At 47.4% G+C, this 24,619-nt stretch overlaps 2 protein-coding genes and 1 non-coding gene across 5 annotated transcripts; 2 read left to right on the top strand and 1 right to left on the bottom strand.

Annotated features, from left to right (window-relative positions):
- On the bottom strand, nucleotides 1–19,426 carry PIDD1 (p53-induced death domain protein 1). Of its 3 annotated transcripts, XM_075047844.1 has the most exons (18): nucleotides 19,330–19,426; nucleotides 18,832–19,239; nucleotides 15,826–16,197; nucleotides 13,915–14,081; nucleotides 13,668–13,830; nucleotides 12,754–12,957; nucleotides 11,831–11,885; nucleotides 11,425–11,626; nucleotides 10,622–10,750; nucleotides 10,124–10,303; nucleotides 9,337–9,484; nucleotides 8,174–8,309; nucleotides 7,791–7,941; nucleotides 6,109–6,232; nucleotides 4,959–5,077; nucleotides 4,424–4,531; nucleotides 3,252–3,457; nucleotides 1–2,519 (listed from the first exon to the last, which is right to left on the bottom strand). In XM_075047844.1, the coding sequence occupies exons 2-18, from the start codon at nucleotides 18,971–18,973 to the stop codon at nucleotides 2,282–2,284; spliced, it is 2,844 nt and encodes a 947-aa protein (XP_074903945.1). In that variant the 5' UTR covers nucleotides 18,974–19,239; nucleotides 19,330–19,426; the 3' UTR covers nucleotides 1–2,281. The 3 variants fall into 3 exon arrangements, with proteins under 3 accessions (XP_074903945.1, XP_074903944.1, XP_074903946.1); XM_075047843.1 differs by having other exon boundaries at nucleotides 13,668–14,081; XM_075047845.1 differs by lacking the exons at nucleotides 18,832–19,239; nucleotides 19,330–19,426 and adding an exon at nucleotides 17,956–18,066 and having other exon boundaries at nucleotides 13,668–14,081.
- Nucleotides 19,337–24,289, top strand: RPLP2 (ribosomal protein lateral stalk subunit P2). The gene is made up of 5 exons (XM_075047846.1): nucleotides 19,337–19,555; nucleotides 20,128–20,251; nucleotides 21,887–21,935; nucleotides 23,652–23,750; nucleotides 24,171–24,289. Exons 2-5 carry the CDS (start codon nucleotides 20,129–20,131, stop codon nucleotides 24,245–24,247), a joined length of 348 nt encoding a protein of 115 aa, XP_074903947.1. The 5' UTR covers nucleotides 19,337–19,555; nucleotide 20,128; the 3' UTR covers nucleotides 24,248–24,289.
- On the top strand, nucleotides 22,095–22,222 carry LOC142040655 (small nucleolar RNA SNORA52). Its single transcript, XR_012653252.1, has one exon. It is a non-coding gene; the product is annotated as a small nucleolar RNA SNORA52 (small nucleolar RNA).
- Nucleotides 24,290–24,619: the final 330 nt, after the last annotated feature.

Genomic DNA, 24,619 nt, shown 5'->3' on the forward strand with positions numbered 1-24,619 from the left:
TGCCTAACTCAGCTGTTGCCTGGCCATCACAAACGGAAAGCTACATGCAGCCTAGCTTCATCCCGCTGTAGCTGTGGATGCTACCTTATGCTACCTGTAGATGTTCTTAGCATAGCTTTGTCTAGCCAAAAGCCTCCTGCACCTTCACTGGAGGCCAGGCTAAACCTACACACTGTCCACTCTAGACTAGCCTTGTTGCTTCCTAGACCCTAGTCATATGCTCAGCTAGTCAAACCCATGCCCCAAATGTTGTGTTTCCTGGCTTAGCCCCACTGCAGCCAAGCCAAGCTACAGGGATACCACTAACTCAGCTGCAGTCTGTCCTGCTCTTTGCAGCCAGCGGTACCCAAACAAGAGCTCTTCTCCCATTTCTGTGCAGCACAGCCAAGCTCACTTGTGTCTTTCTGCCAGCAAGTTTAAAGGGACCTGGCTCTGTCTAATACCTCAAGGTATTTATGGATTAGCAGATCATGCTGTGAAACAGTTCTTATTTTATTCCCAGTGAGAGCAATATGCCCAAATGCATCTCTCCAAAACTGGAGGAAAGAACAAATACCTTGTTGGCATACATCAAAATTACAGATAAGAACATATGACACAGACTACCAGAGAAAACGTACACTCAAAAGAGAACCGCTGACTTGAACACAACATGAGACCTGAGGGGCACCATGGCCTAAGAAATCAGAGCTGAGGAAGTCCCTAGGCCCAAGGTGACAACTCAAGTCTGCAAGTCCTTGTCCAGTGCTCTGGACCAGACACTAATCACTCCATGGCCTGAGATGTTAGACTGGCCTTAAAAAAAAAAAAAAGCAGAACGATTTTATGCCTCTCTTTCAATAGTACTGATGGCAGGTCTGAAACACAGCATCAGGGAAACCACTGATGATTCTTCACGGGGGGAAGAAGACACGAGGATTTCTCAGACCTGTGGCTGCAGGTTGACTTTGGGTGTTGCAACCTGGCATTTTTATACAGACTTTCATTTTTCAGACTGAGAACAGCCCTTTAAATATTGCTTAGAGAGTTATGCTGAATCCAAACCTGTCTTGAAAGGATTGAATTTACGTAGATGACACTATTCTTTCAAAAAGCTTGCATGAAATTTCCCACTGTCATTAGTGGATTGAGGCCCTTTATGAGATGGGGAACAGGAAGAGAAGGGCACCTCAGTACTCAACGGCTGAGCAGTTAAAAAGCAATAAACACTTCCAGCCTTACACATGATGTTCAGACTGCAAAACTGGGAGGTTAGCTCAGCACAGTTCACGCCAATCCCACAAGTGCCTATTTCACAGCTGGTCAGACCAGTCTTTAAAATGCAAATTTAATACATGCTTTTCACCAAACTTCATGAGGGGTCACACCTTCACTACTACGCAGGCATATTTCACTGGGAGGATGTGAGGAATATCCCTTTGAAACTGCAAGGGAAATTTTACTTTCAAATTAGAGTCTCTCCCAGAACAGCAAGGTTATGGATTTTTACTTATTTGTAAAATAAAACTGGAACTCTCTCAAATACCAGCAGCACGTAGGTGTCATCTAAAAAGCCTGGCAGGTGCAGCAGCCTAGGGACAATGTGAAATTTTATTTGTTCCAAAATAGCTTTTGGAGCAAAACCAAAAAACAACAGCAATTTCGCTAGAAATTAGTTTCTTCTCTTTTCCCCACCAATACTTAGGTTTTGTTTTGGGCTTGAGGGAACTGGAAGAGATTTGGCAGAAAACAGAAAACATTTTCATGGGGAATACAGTTCACATTTTCATGTGAGCAAAACACATCATTAACAGAAATAGCTGAACAGTCCCCACCACACCATAGGCCTTCATAACACGAGTGCACCTCCGCTTTCCCATCAAGCACTGGAGCACAGACAGACCCAAATGCTCACACCCAGTGTTTCGAGCAGAACAGTTTCAGGAATAAGTTATAAATAAATATACATAACATGAGTATTAATTCATTAAAGGCTACTTTAGCCACTACTCAACTGACAGACACTTCAGTCTCTGAATTTCTCCATGTTTCTGAAAGCTAAAGCTCAAGGTCAAGAACTGGAAGTACAGAAAAGGCTCAAAAATACACTCTAAACTGCCTGGGATCGGCAGAAGTGGCATGTGAGTATAGACCCAAGAGAGCTCAGTAGTCTGCTCACAGGTAAATCAATGCCCAGCTCCTTGGGAAGACAATGGCCCTTGAGATGGGAGCAGTCCCAAGACATTGTCACTCCCAGTACACAGAGGAAACCCATATGAAACCCAGTTCTTTCTGCTAGGTGCTACATCACAGCTATTGCAGAGTCCTCAGTGCTGCTCTCCTGCTCCAAGCCCACCCGGCGGATGGACTCCCTGTATTTCTGCCGTCCCAGCTCAATGATGGTTTCGACCTCATCAGCGATGTCCTGGCGGCCACTCTCTTTCATGGCTGTAATCAACTTGTTCACACAGTCAGGAGCCTCCGAGTTTTGCTGAGCCCATGAGAAAAGCATGTCCAGGATCTGCTTATCAAGGTCCTCTCTGAAGAAAGGGGGAAGCACGGAAGTAACCAACACACTCTCCTGACTGGCAACCCAGAGAGGCCTTACCTGAGTCTTAGCCCATGACTGGAGCCCCAGAGAAGCCATCCAGACACACAAAGCACTCAGTGGGCCTGCCTTTTCCCCACCCATCATGCAGGAGTTGCAGTTGCCACACTAAAATCTCTCTAGAAAATTTTTTCCTAATGAAAATAACAAATTAAAGCATTCTGCTTTTGAATGTAAATTCCCCACAGGAACAGTACTTTGGTCATAACAAGTCTCATTCTTTCCTACTGCGCTGGCTTTTTGGTCAGACTGCATGTCCCATGACGTGCCACAAGCTCTATTTGAATAAAGATGATATTCACAATTAATGCCATAGACCACTGCTCATTGTCAGAGATGGAGTCTGGCCAGGAATCCAGATCACAGAACAAAACAGGAATGTGACTCATCTGAACTACAAAGTTCATCAGGTTTGTTATTTCCCAATTTTGTTTTTCAAACATAAAGCTTTGTTTTATAACAGCAAGAGAAAATAATCAGTTTTCCATAAAAGAAGGTAAAGTTTTGAGAAGAACCATTAGTCAACCCACCTTTAATCCAGTGAAACAATTTCAGTGGGAAAACTTTTAACCAGTTAAGCATTAATTTATACTCTTACACTGCAGATAGATAGATAGATAGATAGATATAATGCATCAATGTTGATCACTGTGTCCTATCTTACCTGTTATTGTATCCTATGCGCTCAATCTGCTGATAGGTCAAGCCCAGGTTCAGGCCGATGGTCTGCCAGTCAGCTCCCATGCGCCTGGCAATGCTCAGCAAGTTTGCCTGTGTCAGGTAGCCAGTCTCTGCATTGCCCAGGTTCAAGGGAGGGAAGGAGAAGCCATTCAGGGGACCAGGGTTCTCAGCCCAGCGGGGTTTCAATCGCTGGGTCACAGAAGAGAGAAAGAGAACATACTAAACAAATTGTTTTTGTAGAGGACAGTGTCTGGCCATTCAGTCTCTACACTGAAACTTCCTTCCTCCTGCTGGGGAGGAAGGAAAATCTTGGGGCTGAAGAGTCAGGCTGTAAGAAGCAAGGAGCACTCACACTGGCAATGACCAGCAATGCTCGCTGCCTCTGAAAAATATCAAATCATAGTGTTCACAGTCATAGCTCACACTGGAAATTTCCTTTCTTGTCTTTACAGAGCATTTTTCAATGAACCATCTCCTCAAAGCATATTTACCTCACTGGTAAGAGAGCACTTAATCTAGATTTGTAGTTGAGGTTGCATGTTCCAGAAAGGGATGTGAAATCATGGAACATGATCTCAAGGGAAGCATTCAGCCTGCAGAGGTATTTATTGTTTTAAGCTTCTCAAAAATAAATTGAATTTCGAAAGCAAAAGTTGCATTTCTCACTGTAACATACAGCCAAGCCTTTAAAGGCCAGTGGCTCACACCAGAATACTTATACTCAACGCCTATATTCAAACCCAGCCTAATTACCTCATCCTAGACCTTTCTTTTTTCCTGCTGCATGAGCTGTGTGACTAAGAAATTTATAAACAAAACAGACACTTCCCTTAATTACAGCAAGCTTCCTCCTGTCCTACATCCCTCATTCATTCAAAGGATCCACTCTCTCTGATCACCCATTCAACAAGCCTGTGCTCGACAGGCAAGATGAGTGGGAGAGATGGAGACCACTCCCAGCTATTGTGCTTCTCTTTTCAGAAGAGCTAGCTCATGGTGAGTAGGAAATCTCCATCATGACATGGTTGGGCAGCTATTTGCTGCAGTCATTCATTGCATCTGTTTTCATGGAGGAAGACAAAATTAGCTGAGCAGGAAAGGCTGTGCTCTTACCCCATCTAGATTAGTTTTTCTGTAGTAGGCAAAACAACTTACAGGCAGTTTGATGGGCAGAGTAGCGAGCCAGAGGGAGTCTGGTCCTTTCCTCCTCCTGCTGGCATCTTCAGGGATGCTCTCGGGAACTGCCCCTCGGTAGAAAGAGACCTTTGCAAACAGAAAGCATGCAGTGAGGCTCAGATTCAAGCACAGTGGCCAAGCCTGTTTGCACCATGTCTTTTCTGTCTGGGAAAGAATGAATTCAGCATTTCTCACCTATCCTCAGTCCATAAATATGGCCTCCCAATTAAGTGCAACTTGGGAGAAGCACTTAGGTTCTGCCATAAAGGCTGGACTTACTGCCAACACCCCAAGAGTTAATGGCAGTAATGTAAGTCAGAGAGCTAAGTGATCAGTGATCCTTCCAGACTAGTGTTCTTGTTTATTCAGGGTTTAGTCAGTGAAATGTAAAGCCAAGGGAAAGAGGGAAGGAAAAGAGTCATGCCCGGCGCACAGAGATTATTATGAGGAGCACTGTAAAAGTGATGATGATGATGAAGGAGGAAACAAAAAGTCAGTGTAACTGGTTGCTCACCTGGCCTTTTACAGCTTGGCCTTTCCTGTCTACAGGGGAGGTCACGTAGATTTCCTTCATGTTCTTCAAGTGGGAGTAAAAAATAAACAAGAGACGTCCATCCACACAGTCGGGGCGATCTGTGCAGAGAAGCAGCAAACACTCAACTTGTGCAGAAAAGCGTGCAGCCTTCCAAGCATGGCCTACAGCCCATCATCCACTAGCAGCCTCCATACTACTATCTAGCTACTATCTACTCCTTCTACTCGTGCCTGAAAGAATTGTAATCCCCACTTCCTCACTGGGTGATACACAAAACACTGGCTGTGGAGAAAGCATGTCCTACAGGTGAAAAAGGAGTATGGCCACAAGGTGGAGATGAAGTTCAAGAATGGAAGCCAAGGCAGGCCAAGACATTCAGATGGAGTCAAGTCCATCCATGGCACTTGCCTCCCATTCTTGGTCCATTCTACCCCTTGGAAGGTAGAATCAGCTGCAATAGCATCCTGCAATGCACAAAAATAGGTCATCTATCTCTTCGCCATTTCTGCAGTGGGCACAGAAATAAGAATAGAGCTAAAGGGAAAAAATATAATCAGGCACAACATTAATATATTTAATTATCTAGAAATTAAGTTAGAGTCCAGCCTAAATCAGGACAGAGGGACAGACTCTGGCTCATGAACTCCACTGAATGACCAGTGCCCTTTATTATTCTTCATATTGTTGTGCTTAATTTACACCAATAAAACTGAGCTGTATGTTCAGGTTTTGCAGAAAATGGCTCAGTTTGCAGCTGTAACAGGTCCAGACACATTGGGGCATAAAACATTTCAGTGTGGTATCTAAGATGCCAGGAAAAGGGCATTGCTGGCTGCAGAACCAGATCAGTCATAAAATAAACACACTTGGCTATTGCCCTCTGCAGGCTACAACAGCATGAGAGGAAATGAAAGCCTACAAACAGCACTTTCATAGGGAAAAGTAGTCACAAACGTTGGGTGACCAGAGAATGTGCCAAGTTCAATGTCCATGGGTTAGCTGCTGTGAGTAGTGGGTGAGCTGAAGACAGAGAGGCATGCCATGGAGGAGTACAGCCCCCAGCAGAAACATGCCTAGGGATAGAGAAGCACAAGAGGTAGGAGCAGAAAGAAGTCCAGTACTACCATACCCGTATCAATGCAGATGCCTCGCTCAAAAGCTGCAAAAAATTGTTCTCCCTCAAACATCTCCACCATGTCGGATGGTTCAGGTCCTCGATAGCGGTCCTGCAGCTTCTTCAGCACTGGGTCCACCTGACAAGGACGACAACACAGGACCCCGTGTTTGGTCTGAAGCACGTATGTCCTGCGACCCGTGTTCCTACACCCATGATGTTCCTCTCACTCACCTTCAACAAGGGAAGTCCATTTTACACAGAAAGGATGTAAACAAATGAACAAACACCCACCCCCTCCTATCTCAGGTACATTCACTACAGACAAGGAAGTGGTGCTCTGAGTTTTGTGGCCTCCCTATTTCTCTTTTCAAGTAAAAAGCAGAAAAGCCTATGTGGACTAACAAAGATAGGCCATCCCAAAGCTTTCATTAAAAAAGCATTTTCAGCAATGTTTCTATCCTTTTAACAGGTCAATAACCTTCAAAGACAGGGAGGGATTTACTTCCTACCTTATCCCCCTCACAGTATGCCATTAAAAGACATTTTCTCTGCAAAAAGCCACATGCTACAATAGCACACAGCTGAGGACACCAGAAAGCTCATTTTGGCTTTGCAGGCTATGATCACACTGTCAGACCTGGGGTCTCAGAGGCAGTGCAAGAGTCAGCCTAGAGCCGACGTGTCTATTCTTCTTTCTATTTGTAACAATAAACCTTCTCTCTCACCCCATGACCATCCCTGGCAGGAATACAGACACCCCCAAACCCCGATCTCGCTGTGAGTGCCACTGCTGCCTCCTCTGGAAACAATTTTAGCCCAGAACCCAAGATATAAAGAATCCTTACAGATGTTTATGCCCACAGGTCATTTCGATACAGGAGAAAAAAACAACAAAAAAAAGGAGCAACCAGACCAGAGGATTATGCAGAGAGTTGGATATGCAGCCCAGTTCTGGCAGTCTGATAAAATAACCCTCACCTCACTGAGCTGCACAGTCTGTCAAGGTATGCGCTCTATAAACACAGATGCACACTTACTTTGCTATCATCTGAAGCAACACAGCTGAGGGCTGATACCCCTAGGGCAGAGGCAGCAGAAGAGAAGGCATGAGTGCTTCCCATCTCCTTCCATACAAAGTCAGCCAGGTTAGCTCAAACTAATAGCATAAACTAACCTCTTGTTGCACTGAAACAGATTAAGGAGGGGTCATATGTTCTGTTCCACTGCTTGAACTCTAAACAGCAAGGAACTTTGGGAAGAGTACCATTTCTAACCACTCCAGCTGAAACCAAAGCAGTGCTTCTGCCCACACTACTAGCCCACGGCATACAAGTGACATGTTAACTTTAATATCTTTGACTGAAATTTAAGCCAACATGTTTTGCCTCATGTTCACTGGACGCAAACAGCATATACATGGACAGTTACTGTGGCCCAGCTGACTTTAGCAGCCCAGTCCTCAATGTTCACAGGGCAGGAAATCACTGCATGGCATCCACTGCTGCATAGAATTTTTCCTTCTTCCCCCAGCTCCCAGTGAGCTGGTGTCACACTACCAACACAGTGTGGTGACAGCATACCCCAGCCATGACCCTGAGGCAGTGAACAGGACCATTTGGTGCACTGCTGCCCTTACATCCTACAAAGGGAGGCCCAGGAAGCTCAGGAGCAAGGCAATGCAACCCAGATCAGACCTTGTGCTTGGGGACACACTGTAGCAGGACTTGCTCGGGGTCCTTCTTCCTCTGCAGAGCAATGAAGTTCACCTGGTACATACGCAGCCGCTCATAGACTTTCTTGGCAATGCCTCCAATGTAGGTCTTGGTGGTGTACCATAGCCAGTACCTGGCAGACAAGGAATTAAGAAAAAGGAGGGATCCTGCCTAGGAAGAGAAGCCAGCATCACACCCACAAGACTGTAAAAAATGATGGGTAGAGACAAAGTGCTAAGCTGGGCCTGACTTGCAAAGGGAAAAGGGAATAGGTACGGTTAATGGCATGACCCCTCGGTCAGAGTGTGGGAAAAGCAAGGCAGAGGAACATCCCATCTTTTCCTCAGGACTAATCCTGCACTTACCAGGAGAAGTGGGTGACTTCAAACACTGCATAAAGATGGGTGAATTCCAGCACTACCTGACTGGTAATGTCATCCCAGGTTTGGCCCTCCAGGTCACCATGGAGAAGATGCAGCCTTGACCGATCTAAATTTAGCCCTAAAGACAACAACGATCAAGAGATGTTATATCCAGCAGAAGCCTTTATTCATGGCTTTACAAACCCAGCCACAGTTTTGAAAGATTCACTTTTTAAAAGCACCAAATTAAGGCTCATGGCCTTCTCTTCAGCATCCAGGACTGAACTTTGGTCAAAGAGCAGCAATAAAAGGATGAGGCTACCCCAATGCTTCCAGGATATTCTGGCAGAATATGCAGACTTAAACTTATAGTGTGCTGATTTCCATGAACAGCTTCATTAGACAATTCCCATCACCAGTATCTAGAGTTATTAATTAAGTTCTATCTCTTTCTAAACATACATCCCACAGACTTTTCAATCCTGACGCACTTCAGACATACAAATACCAGGTAGTGTTACAATGAAGGCTAAGCCACACCCAAAAAGATTTTACTTCTTCACAAGAAAGCCAGGAAAGGTCAAAGAAAATAGGAATTAGGAGACGTGGGGTACTCAGCATGCAAATAGAGGAATCCCTGGCAAGGCTGAGGCTGTTTATAGCAGTATTCAGAGTGGGAGATGGCTTACTGTATGACTGTACACTTTGAACTGCAGTGGCTCACCACCTGATTCGTGAGCAAGGAATAGAGAAGGCAGACCCCTGGAGGCAGCATCTTCATTACCTGCTTCAAGCTATTCCTAATCATGAATCAAAGCCTTTTTACAAAGCATCTCCTCAGTTGGCAGGAGTGCCTCTCCAACCTGTCATACCAAACTCAGCAGTCTAAATACACAAGCAGTTCGGCAGAGAAATCCATTTGCCAAGGCCATTCTCCCAGCTTGTGCTGCTAGTCTGTGAAGCCCAGCACTGGTCTGCTGGACCTGAACTACCTTCAGCTCACACCACCCCACACCACCACTCACTCAGCAGACATACCTTGCTGTTCCTCCAGGAAAAGCAGTAAGCTTTATTATTAACAGGAGAGGCACACAAAACTCCCAGCTTGCCATTCATGGTTTTCCACATACGGTGCTTCTCTTTGCCAATTTTGGGAATAAACTGACCTGTGATCCCAGGCGGGAGGGGCAGCTGAATTCTCACTGGCCTGAGAAAATCCACCAGGGAGTCCTGGGAGAGGCAGAGCAGGGGACTGGCTCTGCACCCTGCATCGGCCGTGATTTCCTCTATCTCTTCTGCAGACACTGGCAGCACCTGGGCGTGGAAGACAGCATGGTGAGCGGAGCAGCCAGGCACCCAAATTCCTGCATCACTCACTAGGTTCCCTCAGCACCCAGCAGGCAAATGCTGCTCCTGAGTCAGGGCCCAGTGAGAAATGGAAGCACAGTGAACTTTGGCTGAAGTCTGCTCTGATACTGGTGTCAACCTGGCAAGCTGGGACAGACCAAGGTATTACAATAGCATTTAGCACTATCTAGCAACTCTACAGAACAATTAATTTTAGTGGGGTGGCCTTAGAATTAGATCCACATAAATAATCCTCCCCAATCTCACTCACTGAGCTATTCTGCCAGGCTCAGTATGTTTTGCAAGGGAACAAGAGGCAAGATCTCCTTGTATTCCCTTCACAGCAGCCACCTGTTGATCTGCCAGAGAGAGCACTGGTAGATCTGCAAGGAGATCCCTTTCCCACACAGGGCAGCTTGGAGCACAGCCCATTTTGCAGGCAGGGAAGCTAAGGCAGAAGGTGATCTGAGATGGGTCAGCCCATGAAGCATCCATGTCACGCACGAATTATCCTAGGGTGGACGTCTCACCTTCAGTTCCCCTACTTGGCATGGGACAACAGCTGCAGTAGGGCTTACCAAAGCTTGTTTTTTAAAGCATGCGTACCTGCAGCTTGACACTGCGAGTCTCTTCAGTGACTCCAGGAGGAAAGGTCACTTTGATGTTTGGATCCACACTGGAGAAGAGCAATGTCCCCTCTGTTGGCACTTTGCACTCATTTTGCACAAGTCGAGACACAACAAGGAACCAAGAGAAGTGAAGGACACTACAGTGAGCCACATGCTTCTGTAACAGAAGACAGGGAAAAAGAGAACACATATAGGCATATAACATAATACAATAAAGGCAGGAAAATAAATGCCAGTAACAGCTGAGCAGATGAAAGTACTAGAACAGGGATGAAGCATGGCAGGCTGCAACTCATCAACTTCAGGAGACACACCTCCATGAGAGAGGAAACCTGGAGCTGAAATCCACTACATTTTATAGCAGCTGGTCAAAACACAGCTCACGAGATCTTTCAAACAGGCTCACTCTTGGCTGGGCAAAACCAAGGAGGGGACCAGGAACAACATGTGTCACTGGTCATTCTGACCTGCTTACCTTTGATTTTCTCTTCTGCTCCACTCTTGTTCTCAGATCACTCCAGCTCTGCCCACTGAAGGTCCGAACTACCACCTCACGTTGGTGAAGGGTTTGAGGGGAGGCATATGGCAGCCAGATCTGCACCTCCTGGCAAAATAGGATTCCCGTGAGACACCAATAGAAAGGACAAAACCAAGCCTAGCTCTGCTCTGTGGCTTCCTGTGCAGACAAGAAGGGAGAGGGTGAAGCACAGCTTGTATGTAGGGAGTGGAGGAGGAGATAGGAACCTGCTGTCCTGCAGCCTCCAGGGAGGTGACAGGAGATGTCAGGTCTGCTATGTAGTGTAATGGCAGGAAAAGTTCAGCAGCTTGTGAGCAGAAAGGGCAAAGCAACTTTTGCAGTGAGTTGCTGTCAGCCATGATGGGACTGGTGGTGTAAGTACTCACCAGCCTGAACGAAAACCACACAGTTGGACTTTTAGGGAAGGATGTGAACCATTCTCCTTGCAGGCTAAGGCCAAATGCTGGAACAGTACTTATCCTCTGGCACAGGAGGAGGGTTGTGAGTGAGGAAGGTTATAGCTCAGCTCAAGCAGGAGCAGTGGGGAAGGCAAAGGAGCCAAACCAACACAGTGCCAGAGAAGCTGCCTGTGTCCTTTCTGAGTCTTTGCAGTGGGGCTTCTTTGAAAGGCAGTTCTGCAGCTACTTAAAAGCAGCAGTGATGGGGGTAGCTGTCTCAAAACTCCCAACACTCTCTCAGAAGACTCTGCTGAGCTACCGCAGAGGCACATTGATCAGGAGGTGGCCTGGATGTGTCCTCACCTGCTGGAATTTGACTCCATGAGGCTGCAGCTCCAGGACTGTACTTAGCAGGACATCATGGTGTCTCAGCTTTACCCACTGAGGATCTGGTGCCAGGGTTCGGAAGTAGATCCGCAGAGGGTCAGAGGCGGTCCCCGGTGGAAAGTAGAAATGGATGCCACAGGCCAGGACCACTTTGCAGCCTTCAGATGTGACAGTAAAGCTTCCAGAAGAAATGCATGAATGTGTAACACCATGCAATGACTTCGGCCCTCCAAAAATCAACAGTAGAATCTCCTTCCTTGTGTTTGACTGGCCTACTGAGGCCATAAGCTCTTATACACATGTGCAATACCCACCATGCACCAATCTTGTCTAGGACCTTGTTACACCACTGTAATATAAACTCTTAATAACAGAGGCTTACCTGTCCTCTCCTGATGCAAGGAAGAGTCTTCGTAGCCCTCCAGCACTGGGTTCATCTGCAGCAATAAGAAGATTTGGGTAGGAGGAGGAGACAGAGGTTACTTAAACCAGGGTAGACAAGAAAGGCTGAACTCGCATTTCAGTTTTGGCTTAATCCTAATCTGACAGAAGTTGCTAACAGAACCCTTCTCACACTGCAGCAGGCTTCAGATCAAGCAGCCGCAGGAGGATGGGAAGAGGCCTAGGGGTCCCAAGACACACTGGAAATGCTGACTGTCCCCCAGGAAAACTCAGAAGCAGGGGGAATTAGAAAATATTTCAATCTACCAACCTTGCAGCTCTCAGGGCCATGTTTCATTGACTGGGGCCACCCCTGGGAATCAGCTCTTGCTCTCCTGAACGTTAGCACCATTGGGAAACCCTGCTCAGATTCCTGCTCATTCATCACCTTCATTTTGGACAAAGAGCTGCTCCTCTGCAGCCTGGGAACCACAGGAAAGTAGGATGTAACTGCACAGCAGAATGACCTCTTATTGCTCTCTGTGCTTCTAGTATAAGCCACCACAGCCTTAGGGCCATGAAGCAAGTCCAAGAACTGGTGCTCACCTCTGCTAAAAAGGCTGGACCCCTTTTAGGGGCCTCTCCTGATCCGTTTCCTGTGAATCCCATTTTCAATTCCACTGTAAAACCTTTCCCAACAAGGCCAATTCCAGGGACCACTGAGCCCTTCGGACGGGCCTTGAGCTCATAAAAACAGAACTAGTACTGTCTATATCTTTACAATGTAATAATTATTCCAGACAAATAAATACTGATCTGATTCCCCCCTGCTTGTCTTCTCTAATCCAAACCCATCCACACCATGCTGGGCTGAGTGAGGGAACAGCTGGGCAGAACCCACAGGAACAGAAGCCTTGCAATTACCAGCCTGCGGGGATGGCTCAGTTTCTCCTAAGGGATTGCCTTGGAGGCGCACGAATGGCGAGGTCTGGATCTCAGGAGGGACAGTACGGAGGCAATTGTTCTGCAGATCAAGTCTGGACAAGTTGGGCAGGCTGGCAAGTGAGGCAGGGACTGTCACCAGGAGATTGCTGTGGAGATGCAGCCGCCGCAGAGACTTCAAATTGGCTGCAGGTTAGAACAAGAAGTGACCCCCCAACCATGCTGTTAATTGCATTGCACATCAGCTCTAACACCCCTGCCACTCTCTTCATCACGTGTATACACACACATGATAAGGCAAAAGCACAAGAGCCCAATATCTCTTTAGCTCACAAAATAAAGGGGTCCAGGGAATTAGCTGAGAGGCAATGCAGCCTCCTCTGTCCTCTGCTTTTCAGCACCCAGCTATGAGTATGGATGTAAGATGCTTCTGTAACAGCATTAATGACAACCCTGGGCACAAAGTAATACAGGACCCAAGAGCCAGGAAGCTAGGCAGCAGAAGTCAGAGCCTGGTTCCGTGGACTGGTCCACACTGGACAGTGCGATTTCAAGCCCAGATTTGCATCCTATTAAACCCCAGCTCTTCTGTTTCCAGTCCTGGGTGCTACCCAAAACCAGCCAGGCAAGATCCTCGGCTATTGTAAATTGTATTGAAATCTTAGCAGTCTTGCTGATCCACAGAAGCAGAAAGCGTGATCCAGAGAGTCGTTAATGCTCAAAGAGACTGACTGAACCAAGCATGTTTCTTCTGGATATCCCTTCCATTTGGCTCTAACATAACAGATGGTTTGTGCTAATAACTCTGGGGACAGAGACCAAGGGCCTCAGGGGTCCTAGACTACACCAAAAGCTCAGCAACCCCTTGTCCTTCTTTTTCCCTAGAAAATACTTACATAAGGAGTCTGGGATGCTCGATAAGCAATTGCCAGAGAGATCCAGCTCTGTGCAGTTGCGCAGATTCCCAACTTCTTCTGGGAGGAATTCCAAAGCATTTTCTGAGAGATCCAGATCCTGCAGCACTGCCAGCTCCCCAATGCTCTGAGGTAAGTCCTTCAGCTGATTTTTCATAGCAGAGAAGAAAGTCAGCTTGCTCAGAGAGCCAAAGTCCTCAGGGAGTGCCACCAGGCTGTTGTGGCTCACCAAGAGCATGCGGAGGCTGGGGAGGTGCAGGATGCAGCTGGGCAAGGTGGAGAGGCTGTTGAAGCTGATATCCAAGTGGGTGAGACACCTCAGGTTCCCAACGTCTGGTGGCAAGCTTGTTAGGGAGCCATACTGACATGAACCAAACTCATCCCTGGCATGGCCACCTGGGTGTGGAGGGAAGTGGAGGAAGAGGTCAATATGCTACAGGGATACCTCACCAGCCTCACGTGAGACTCCTTAGCACAGAGACCCAGAAGATGGGGCGTTACTGATCACAATAAGCAGCACTGATTACAAAGTAGTCACAGAGAAGTGGGGTTTCTGCTCCTTGCCTCAGTTTCCTGATCAGTGAAAGGGGTATAATGGTGAAGATCTGTTATGAAACCAAGAGATGCCACAGTCAACCAGTAGAGCTCTGCTAAACACATCTGGAGTTGAAGCTCATAAAGAGCCAGACCACTCCACACATCTACCACCCTTCAGCGGGGTGGCCCATATCCCTCCAAGCCTCCCACTCTCCCTCCCCACCTCTTCCCCACCAGCACCAGTGGCCAACACACAACACTTTATGGACTAAGGAGACATTCCTCACCCTCCAGGCTTTGCCCATGCTGTGAGGGACGAACAGCCCTGAGGACTGAGATCTTCCTTGCAAGACTGGAGAGCAAACATGAGGAAAGCAGTGAAAATGTGGAAAAAAAAGCAGGTAATTCAGTGTTGTGTAGGCCAGACAGCACAGAGAGGGAAGGATAAAAGTCCCCTACCCCAGCTTATGACACTTAAACTGGAGAAGGGCTGCACCCACTGAAAATAAGTTGAGCAAACAAAAGGAAAATTCCAAAACTCTCCATTTCTTCATCGTTTCCTACTCTCCCTCCACTGTTGTCTATTTGTATACACATACAGCAGCAGACGCCAAAGATTTTTTTATACTGCATAATGGCAAAAAATAAAAACAATCAAACCAACAGACACGTGGCACTTTGTACATAAGAAAATCTTAGCAAACTATTTTACAGCATTTCAGGATGCTCAGGTTGTGTTTACATCTCATAAAACAAGCCTGATAAAAGGTACTGCCATTATCGTCACATTGCTAAAGGGGGAAAAGACAAATGAAATTATTCACATGGGAAATCTGTGGCAGATACAGAAACAAACCTCAATCTTTTCAGTTTTCAGCGAGAACCCTGAATTCTGGGCACAAACTCCCCCTTTTTCTCTCATTTCTTTTTAAAATTCCACCTCCCAAAGAGCAAGTGATTCAGTCTGATACAGAAATTATACCATTTGTACTGAGATCCTCCTACAATAAAGAGATGAGAAAGTCAAAGAATGGTCTAATATTTATAGGTCTAACAGTTACTACAGCTTGCCAAATTACATGCACACCCTGAGTCATACTTGTGATAAAATGTTGAGCAGCCTCTTCTGGTCTGTCTTGAACTCTGCTAAACCTACGCTCACTGATGCTAAGCTAGGATTAAGCTAGGATTGATTCAGATGGAAATGCAGCAAAGACAGGTCATTATACCCCAAAAAATGAAAGAGGGGCTGAACATTTACCAAAAATCCAACACCTTCCAAAACCCCTGCCCTTGCATAGCTGTGCAAAAAATGCTCTTCTTGTAGAGGATGGCTAAAGAAAATGTTGCAGCATCAACCAAACCAGACTTCAAAAACCTGTCCCTAGGTGGTTGAAGAAACAAAGGAAGGAAGTAAGAGTCTAGAAGCTGTATCTTGCTGAAATCTGCATGCAGCTCTGAGCAAGGCTAAGAACCAAAGCTGTAGTAAGGGGCACTAGAACAAAACAATTCCAAGGGCAGTTTGTCTTACAGGTGTGGAGAGAAGGATAAAAAAAAGACCTGAGCCTAGAAAAGTTGGATGGTGATGGGCCCAGGAATTTACCTTTGAGCACCAGGGATTTCAGGTGCTTCAGATGAGGAAGGATGCCCAGCGTGGTGCCAAGGAGGCGATCATTGCTGCTGAGTCGGAGGAACTCCACCTGGACCACCTCTCCCCGTCGTCCCTCAAACAGCTGGAGGAACCAGCGGCAGCCGTCAGGATAAACATCCAGGTTCAGCCTGTTGTCTGCAAGGCAGGAGCCAGCGAGCACAGAAGCCCCCGAAGTCCCCTCCCCGCACTTGTCCCCAAGCCCCAGCAGCTCTGCCATCTTCTGCGTCTTGTCGACGGGGTCCGGACATGCTCTGACTTGCCAGGCAGGCAGGCACCAGCAGCAGCACGAGGCAGCTGGGATTAGGAGGAGGAGGAAAGATGGCTCTGAAAGAGAACACAAGTGAACGATGAAGGCCTCCTGCCCCAGCCCAGAGTGGATGGAAACAGTTTATAATCACAGCAAGAGGGCAGGAGGGATTACATGGGTGTTACTGAAAGCTTTGTGGGCAGAAAGCACAGAAATGCAGTGTGATGGATGCCATGGAGGCTTCTCCTCCTAGGGAAAACCTCTGAGTTTTCCCTGCCAACATCTTGCCAGGGAATGGAGCAATTACCCACCATCAGAATAAATAGCAATATTAACTATAAAAGATATAAGTGTAAATGCCTATGCCTTATGCAGATTTCAAAGTGCCTTAGTGGGAAGCTTTACAAGTGGTGGAGAAAACCAGAGCAGGGAGAGCTGAACCAGGAGCAGAGCTCAGAGGCTGCGTGCAGGCTGCGATGCGTCCTCATCAAACCTGGTTGTGAAACCGGGTGCCAATGGGATAAAAGTGAGCGTAGATGAAAATGGGCAAAGGGCAGCAGAGCAAACGTGGCAGGGCCAGGGAGGGGGTTAGAAAAGGCACATCCATGGCACAGGAGCACTGGACTGCACAGTGGAACTGGGTGTCTTCCAGATTTGCCTCCACAGGGATGCTTTAAAACAGCAAACCGGGCATGAAACCAGGGCTGGCTAGTTACTAGCTAGTCCTTGTTTCCTCCCCTCACATTACCCTCCACGGATAAAGAGAAAGGGGAAAAGCAGATCACATAGTGCATGCTAAAAAGGATTTAAACCTAAAGGAGCAGAGGTATGAAATTTGAACAAATTACTTATTCCTCTGCCTTCTTAGCTTGAAGAAGCCTTCATCCACCTAGGACTTGCAAAATCAGCCACTATCATCATAGCACACGAGTAGTGCAAAGATGAGCAGAGGCACCATGTTTGTTTTCATACCGGTAGTCACATTCTTCCAAGTTGCCCATTTCCTGCTCTTTCCACTTCCTTTATCTTTTGCAACTCCTCCTGAGCCTGGCAATTAAACTAGCTTATGGTGTGAATATCAGGAGTTCTTTTTAAACCCTGCCATGGATCAAATAGGTGAACAGAAGTTTCTTTTGAGTGAGTGACATAGAACCACAAAAAACTTGTAACGGCTTAAATGTCCGAGGCCAGCAGAAGCAAGCTAATGCCTCTGCAACACCCTGAGGAGCAGTGCTTTTTACTGTTAACCTGTGGGACATGGCAGCACTGATGTTCCCAAGGCACAGTCTGGGGGGGAGGCATCACACCCGGCTCCCTGAAAGAGCAGAAACCTTACGGACACATAAGGACAGGAAGAAAAGGTAAATGGAAACTGCTGCTGCTTCAGTAAAAAGCTGTACACAACATATACACAGCTCTCTTACAGATAAGCATAAGCAAAAAGACCATCTGCTATAGCTTTGTAAAGCTATTGATGATGAAGCAACCAGAGGGCAGCTCTGAACTGCCCAGGCTGGAGAGGCTCGGAGACCAAAAATGCAGCCTCAGGCCTGCGTAGAGGACACGGGCAGGCACCCTTGTGCACAGGCACACAGACGTGCACATACACACACATGTGCACATACATACACACACACACTCGCGCCGGGCTGTCCTCACCTGCCCTGCCGCCAGCTCCTGCGGCCCCAGGCCCCCATTACCCTACACCCCACAGGGCCCCCGAGCCGAGGCGCAGCCCACAGGGACCATCCCCCGCAGGACCTACGGCCGAGCAGCCAGGCCACACGCATGGTGCCCTACTGAGCACGGCCACGCTTGTCTCACCCCCTCCGTACCCAGTCCCTGGCAGACAAAACTTGGGTCCCGAAAGCCCGGCTGTGGTCGGTTTGGTTCAGCTCAGCCCAGCACAGCTTGGCTCAGCTCAAGCACTTCCTGCAAAGTTTGCAGGCGAGCGGGCTGCCGGGGCGGGACGAACAGGAGGAGGTGCCAGATGCAGCAGGCGGCTCTGAGGAACCAGGCCCAGGCATCCTGCTGTGAAGCAAGTGTCACAAAATTAGGTTTTCCTAACACCACCACAGCCTCAGCACCCCAGCTGGTCCTGGTGCAGCTCCCCTGGCCTCAAACGTGAGCTCAGGCTGCCGGGAACAGGATGCATGGCCAGCTCCTGGCGTTGTGCTCATTCGCTTCAAATTCAGGGATAGAAACGTAGCAGGAGTGGGGGCTGCAAGCCTGGAAGGGCACAGGGCTGGGTGCTGCAGAGCCACTCCTCGGTCCGCCCAGAGCCACGGGGCTCTGTCACTGCTGGGCCTTTGCTGCCCTGCGCACCCCGGGGCGGGGGGGGCACCTGCCTTCCACTAGCTGTCTGGCAGCGAGGGATGCCATTTGGTCTAACACTGCGTCCTGGTGAGGCCCCACAGCATTTGTGCTGCTCTCCATTTCGCTCGGAGGGGCAAAGCTGGGTTTTTCTGTAATGGCAAGTTTCCAGCTGGCGCCTTGATACTGTGGCAGGGCACTGCTGCCATGTAAATGCCCTGGGAGAAGTGCCCCGTGCTCAAAGCTGAACACAAGCTGCACAGCACCGTGAGGGAAATCTCTCTTCCCACAGGGAGTAAGCACTAACTTGTCTGAAGCACTTCCTCAATTACAAAACTGGGAGCCTGGTTGTTCTCTGGCAGCACCAGAGTTACCAGAGATGTGGAGAGTGCTCTCACCTGCACAGGGATTTCTAGGGAGCCTCCAGGGTGACAAGCCAGGGTCAGGCAAAGCCTCCTCACAGCCCTGCTGCTGCAGCGGTTCTGGTTTATTTGGGTCCAGTGGATTTTGCCACAATATTAACTTTCCACCTTTATTCATTTCCCTAATCCGGAAAGAAATCAAGCAACCCAAGCACAGGCGGTAACAGTCATAATCTCGCGGCAAGACCTTACAGCAGGACTACTAACTCCCGGCCTCCCTGGAACAAGAGGGCAGGCGGCCCGCTCCCTCCTGCGGAGAGCTTCTCCTCAGCGGAGGGGCCTGCGCTTCCCAGGAGGCCATGGCCGCGCCCACCCCGCCAGGGCAGGGCAGGACAGGGCAGGGCAGGGCGGCTGGCATCGCCCGGTCCGCGCGGGTGCCGCAATCTGGCCGGGAAAAAAAACAAAGTGAAGACAGAAAATTAGTTGCTGAGGCGGATCCCCCCACCAGCCCCTCCTGGGACGCGCCGGACGTGCCCACTCTGCGCATGGGCCGCTGCCGGTGAGGAGGAGGTGGTGGCAAAGCCCGCGGCTCCCTATTGGGCTACCCGCTCCCTGCCGACCTGGCCCAATGGCAGCACGCGTTGTTGAGGGGTGACGGGAAGAAGGCGTTGCCGAGGCACCACCCCTTCCCTTTCGCCGCCGGGCTGCCGTCGCGAGCGCACGTTCCAGGCCCGTCTCCCCCACCGCCGCCTCCTCTCACGTAAGCGCGCGGCGGTCCCATTCCCCCCCTTCCCTGCGGGAACGGTCGCTCCCGGCCCACCCGTTCCAGCCCGCGGCCGCCAGCGAGACTTGGGCGAGACCACTTGGGGGGGGGGGGAAGGAAATGGCGGCCATGTGCTCTCCCGGCCCGGGCCTGGGGCAGGGCCCATAGTGGGACGGAACAGGCGTAGGCGAGCGCCGCGGGGATCCCGGCCGGGGATGCCGGCCGGGACGGGGAGAAGAGGCGTTCGGGAGGCCGCGGTGCCGCTTTCCTTCGGAGAGGCGTGCAGTGCCGTCAGCGTTAGGCCGGGCCGGCTGCTCGGGCCTTGGGGCAGCCGCAAAGCCGCGGGAGCCGGCGCGGCTTTGCGGGGTTTAATGGGCTGCCTTGTGCGGGGCCCCGTGCCGGCAGGAGGCCGGTACACGGCTTGGTGTGGCGTGGGTTTATGTTTAAATTTCGAGCAAAGCAGTTGTGGCCGGGAGGGTGAGGCTTGCTTCCCGCAGCGAGGAGGTGAACCTGCTCCGGACGCGGAACGGGACCACCGGCACTGAAGACCCAGCTGTCTCGTTTTGCAGGATGCGTTACGTCGCAGCTTACCTTCTAGCGGTCCTGGGTGGCAACGAGTCTCCCACGTCAAAGGACTTGAAAAAGATCCTCGACAGCGTCGGCATCGAGACGGACGATGAACGCATGAACAAGGTGGCATTGCCTCTTAATTCCCAGTCAGCGTAAGATATGGGAGCCATTTCCTTGGCTTCAGGGTTTCTCTGGTTGCCTTGCTGTTGATCTAGTCTTTCTTTGTTCAGGTGTTCGCTGATCATTACACGTGTGATTTCTAAAACGCTGCTTAACCAGTCAGAACTACTTTTACAATGGTTTTGTAGAAGTCTGGCTTTCTTATTGAACACCTGTTCTCTGCAAAGATCTGTGTCAGTTGTTGCTGACTTCTGACTGTTCAGTCTAATAATTTTCAGTGGGATGGTGGCAGTGGATAAGTATGTGTTGAAAATAAGTTCTGTTCTGACATAAGGTATAGTTTGCAATTAATGTTTAATTTTGGAAATTAATGCTGAAACGGTTGTGTTGAAAAAAAGCTTTTTAGGAAGAGAGTATCCTAATTAGAATGTTTCTTGTGATATAATAGACTTTCAGCCTTGTGGACTTAAAAATAAATGGCCATTAAAAAAAACCAAAAAACAAGCCAACTAAAAAATGGTCTTATCACCTGCCCCATACCTGTATGCGAAGTGTTTCCAGAGAAGTGGAGGAAAAAGCAAGTTGCTTTTGCAGCTGGAGACAGTTTTACCACAGGCCCAACCAAACGATGGGTTGACTGTGCTGACAGCATCCTTATTGTGGTGTGGGATGTTGGTTTAAACTCGTGGTGCTCCTGTTTAAATGCCAGGTCTTTCAGCTTTAGCTTGTTTACATTTCTTTAATGCCTTCATAAATTAGTTGTTTTCTCTGATCTTCCAATATCCAGAAAGCTTCTCTGGAATTTGTTTTGGTCATGATTAATTAATCCTTTTCTGTTTGCATTGGCTGTATATTAGGCCAGTGTAAATCTAGTGAAGTCTTAAAATCACCTTCCTTCTGGATGAAGCAAGCACGCAGGCACAGCATGTCACAGATGGTACGCTCTGTGTAAGCAGGAGGTGCCTGTTGAAAAGCTCTTGGTTAAAGTGCTTTGGCAGCTCAGCAGTGTTCAGCACACTGACTCCTGGTAGCAGAGACTCATCAGTAAGGTCTGTAGCATTCTTTTTTTTTTTTTTTTTTTTAAGTGCTTGCTTGCTTTGGCAATTTTTGGTTTTGTGTTTTTCTTTCCTCATCCCGGGTTATACAACAATGGTAGTAAAAATGAAGTTGGGACTCTATGTTCCAGTGCAAGGATACGATGGCCAGCTTGGCTGTAACATTTGGTAATGCTAGGAACAGGACCCTGTGGTTTTTGGTCTAGGGCCCAGTGCTTCAGAGCCTCCCGGTGGGGATTGAGCGAGATAGGTTAACAGTCCCTCAGTGACTAACAGACCATTAGTGGGGCCTCCTAATTGGCTCCACAACATCTGTGCATCCTTCTTTCTGCAAGTTCCTTGGATTTATTATGAATTTATTGTAACAGATTTCATTAAAAAGCTTTCACAGAAAAGTATAAAAGACTTAGCTGAAGTTTTCATTTCAATGTCCTATTCCTTCCACTGACAAATAAGGAACGTTGGGGCTGTATAAGCACCAGGATGGAGGTATTGCACATAATGATTATTCAGTACTTGTTTAAATGTAGCTTATACTCATGGAGTTTTGAAACTATTAACGTTCTAAACTTAATTTACACAGGTTATTAGTGAGCTGAATGGAAAAAACATCGAGGATGTCATTGCTCAGGGTAGGTACAGTCTCTGAGTGTCACAGATAATTGCCTCTACTACTTTGGTAACTTAGACCTGAGAGTGTAGAACTGCAGCCAATTCCCTGATTTATTCATCAGTTTAGCTTTGCAGTTGAGGACTTCCATGCTGGATCTTGGCTGAAATGACTGAAATCCAGGTCCATTCTAATTCCCTGCAGGTCAGTGCCAGTACCTGCTGGGTTTCGCTTGTGGACCACATTAAACCAGAAAAGCATGTATGAGCTTACAGGTAGTCTGCTCATGATGTAGTTTTCTGGACATGTTGATCGGAGAAAGAATTAGCTGTCCTCCAAGTTCTCTGGGAGATTTTTTTCTTTGTGTTTTACACAACTGGTGCATACAAGTGGGTAAATGGGAAGAACAGACTGTTAAATGTAAATAAGTGTCAATTCACTTTAAGGGTACAGTTACACCCTCTGCCATTAATACAAGCCCCTCCAATACACATCTATTCTAGAGCTCCTTGAGTCTGGCATTTCCTTTTCTCTCAGATAGGACTCTGAGTGCTGATTTCTGTAGAAGCTTGTGCTCTTAACCTGCTGCCTCTTACCAAAGCTGGAACTTTAACATTAACTGACTGGGTCATAGGGCTGAAGTACAGCAGAGCTGAGGTAGCACAAAAAAGTTTCTGATTAATTAATTTCTTTTTTTTTTGCAAGTGTGTAGGCACAAGGGAACTTCTAGGCATACATTTGCTTAAAGGTTGCCAGGACTTTGCCTGGCCATGCTGTTATGAGCAGTAACTGGACATTTCTATCCATGTAGTCTGAAGACCTAAGAGAGCCATTATGCATGTGCTTACAACACACTTACGCTATCTCTTTCTGTAATACTTTTTCTTTAAATAAATTGTTTCCTAGAACATACTGACATGCATATGAAACATGTTTGTTTACTTGGCTAGTTTATTAGAGCTTGAAGTAAAAGGGAATTATTTAGAAACTGATTCCCAGAAATTGGAATACAGGCAAACATACTGTGTACACGACCTCTGAATGCCATGGGAGCCTTGGTATGTGAAAAGCAGATGGCAGAGAACTAGCTAGCTTTCCAAAGATGACCATAAATCAGAAGTCAGTTTGCTAATCTCAAAGGAGATGCAATAGGGTTCAGAGGGTGCTGGAGAATTTGTTTAAAATGATGTACTCTTTGCCATAAATACATCTTTCCCCCCCCACCCCCTTTTTTCCTGTAACTGTGATCCAGGCATGCCCTCACAGTTCTTTATACCATTAAAAGAAAAAAGCGGGGGGGCGGGGGGGGAAGCCAGTGCTGCCTATATGTTATTTTTTAGGTATATTGAAATTATCAATTTCTGGGCTATTGTGCTGTATTCAGGAAACATGGAGGGTTTCTGTATGTGTAAAATTGGATGTATTTACCACGATTTTTATATGAGAGTTTTGGAAAAAAAAAATAGGGGACTGTGTACAGAAGAAAACTTAATAGTAATGTGCTGTCAGTGTTCTCAGGATAAGTCTTTGTGAATCTTAAACTCTGAGTTTTTTTCACAAAAGAGTTTATACTTTCTTGTCATGGGTGCAGCCTCTTGTTCCTTTCAGCTAATAGTGACAGGCTCAGTCCATGAAACATAGTATCTGGGTTTTTTCTGCACTCTTATTTCTCTTCCTTTTCATCTTAGCTCTGTGCCTGCCATGAGCATTTAAATACTTTATCTTCTGTCCCACTCAGGTAATGGAAAACTGGCCAGCATGCCGGCTGGGGGAGCTGTGGCTGTCTCTGCTGGAGGGGGCTCTGCCGCTCCTGCTGCAGCTGCTGCCCCTGCTGCCGGTAAGTATGGGTGGAGAGGCATTGTTACAGGGCAGCTCTGTTTTTCTCTATTAAAATCTTAAAAATTGAGTCCAAATTTCAAGGCTTTTCTACTTTGGCAGTTCACTATGTGATTGAAGTGTAAACTGAATGGTTACTTTTCCTTTGGGCCATCAAAAGCATTTGCTCTTTATCCACCTTAAGATTGGTCTGGCTTAGAACCAAGAGTCAGACAGACTTCACTGTGTAAAGCACATCCCTTCAATAGCAGTGTCTGTGTCTCCTTGGTGTTTGTATTTGGCTATTGAAAGGGAATGAGATGAACCATGGAGGCTGAAATACCAGTAATACGAACACCAAAACATGTATCTTTAAGATCTGTGGTGCAAAAAATGTAAATACTGACCATTGGCTTGGTCTTTTTTTTTTTTTTTTCTTCAGCTGAGGAGAAGAAAGAAGAGAAGAAGGAGGAGTCTGAAGAATCTGACGATGACATGGGATTCGGCCTATTTGATTAATTATTTGTTATAGAGAAATTAAAATTCTTTGTTTTAAATGTTTTTTGAGTTTATTATTATAACCATGCAAGTGCTGTTGGATTCAGACAGCTGTTCTTAAAATAGCTCTGAGACAGCTTTGATTTTTTATCTCTGAAACTGGTATGTGAATTTTATGACAAGCCATGGGACTGAACTCTTAAAGGAATTAGGAAATGGCTAAGCTATGTGAACCTGGATGCTTGTTTTGACACTGCTGTTTCTTAAACAGTATGTGGAAGCTGAATCTACCTGATGTTAAGTTCACCTTCTCCATACTATTTTGCCATCCCAGTTACTCAGGAAAGAGTCCCATCTATTCAGCAATGAAAGGACTTTATTTTTCAGGATCTG

Source organism: Buteo buteo, chromosome 16 (assembly GCF_964188355.1).
Source record: "Buteo buteo chromosome 16, bButBut1.hap1.1, whole genome shotgun sequence".
In the NCBI taxonomy this organism is placed as follows: Eukaryota; Metazoa; Chordata; class Aves; order Accipitriformes; family Accipitridae; genus Buteo; species Buteo buteo.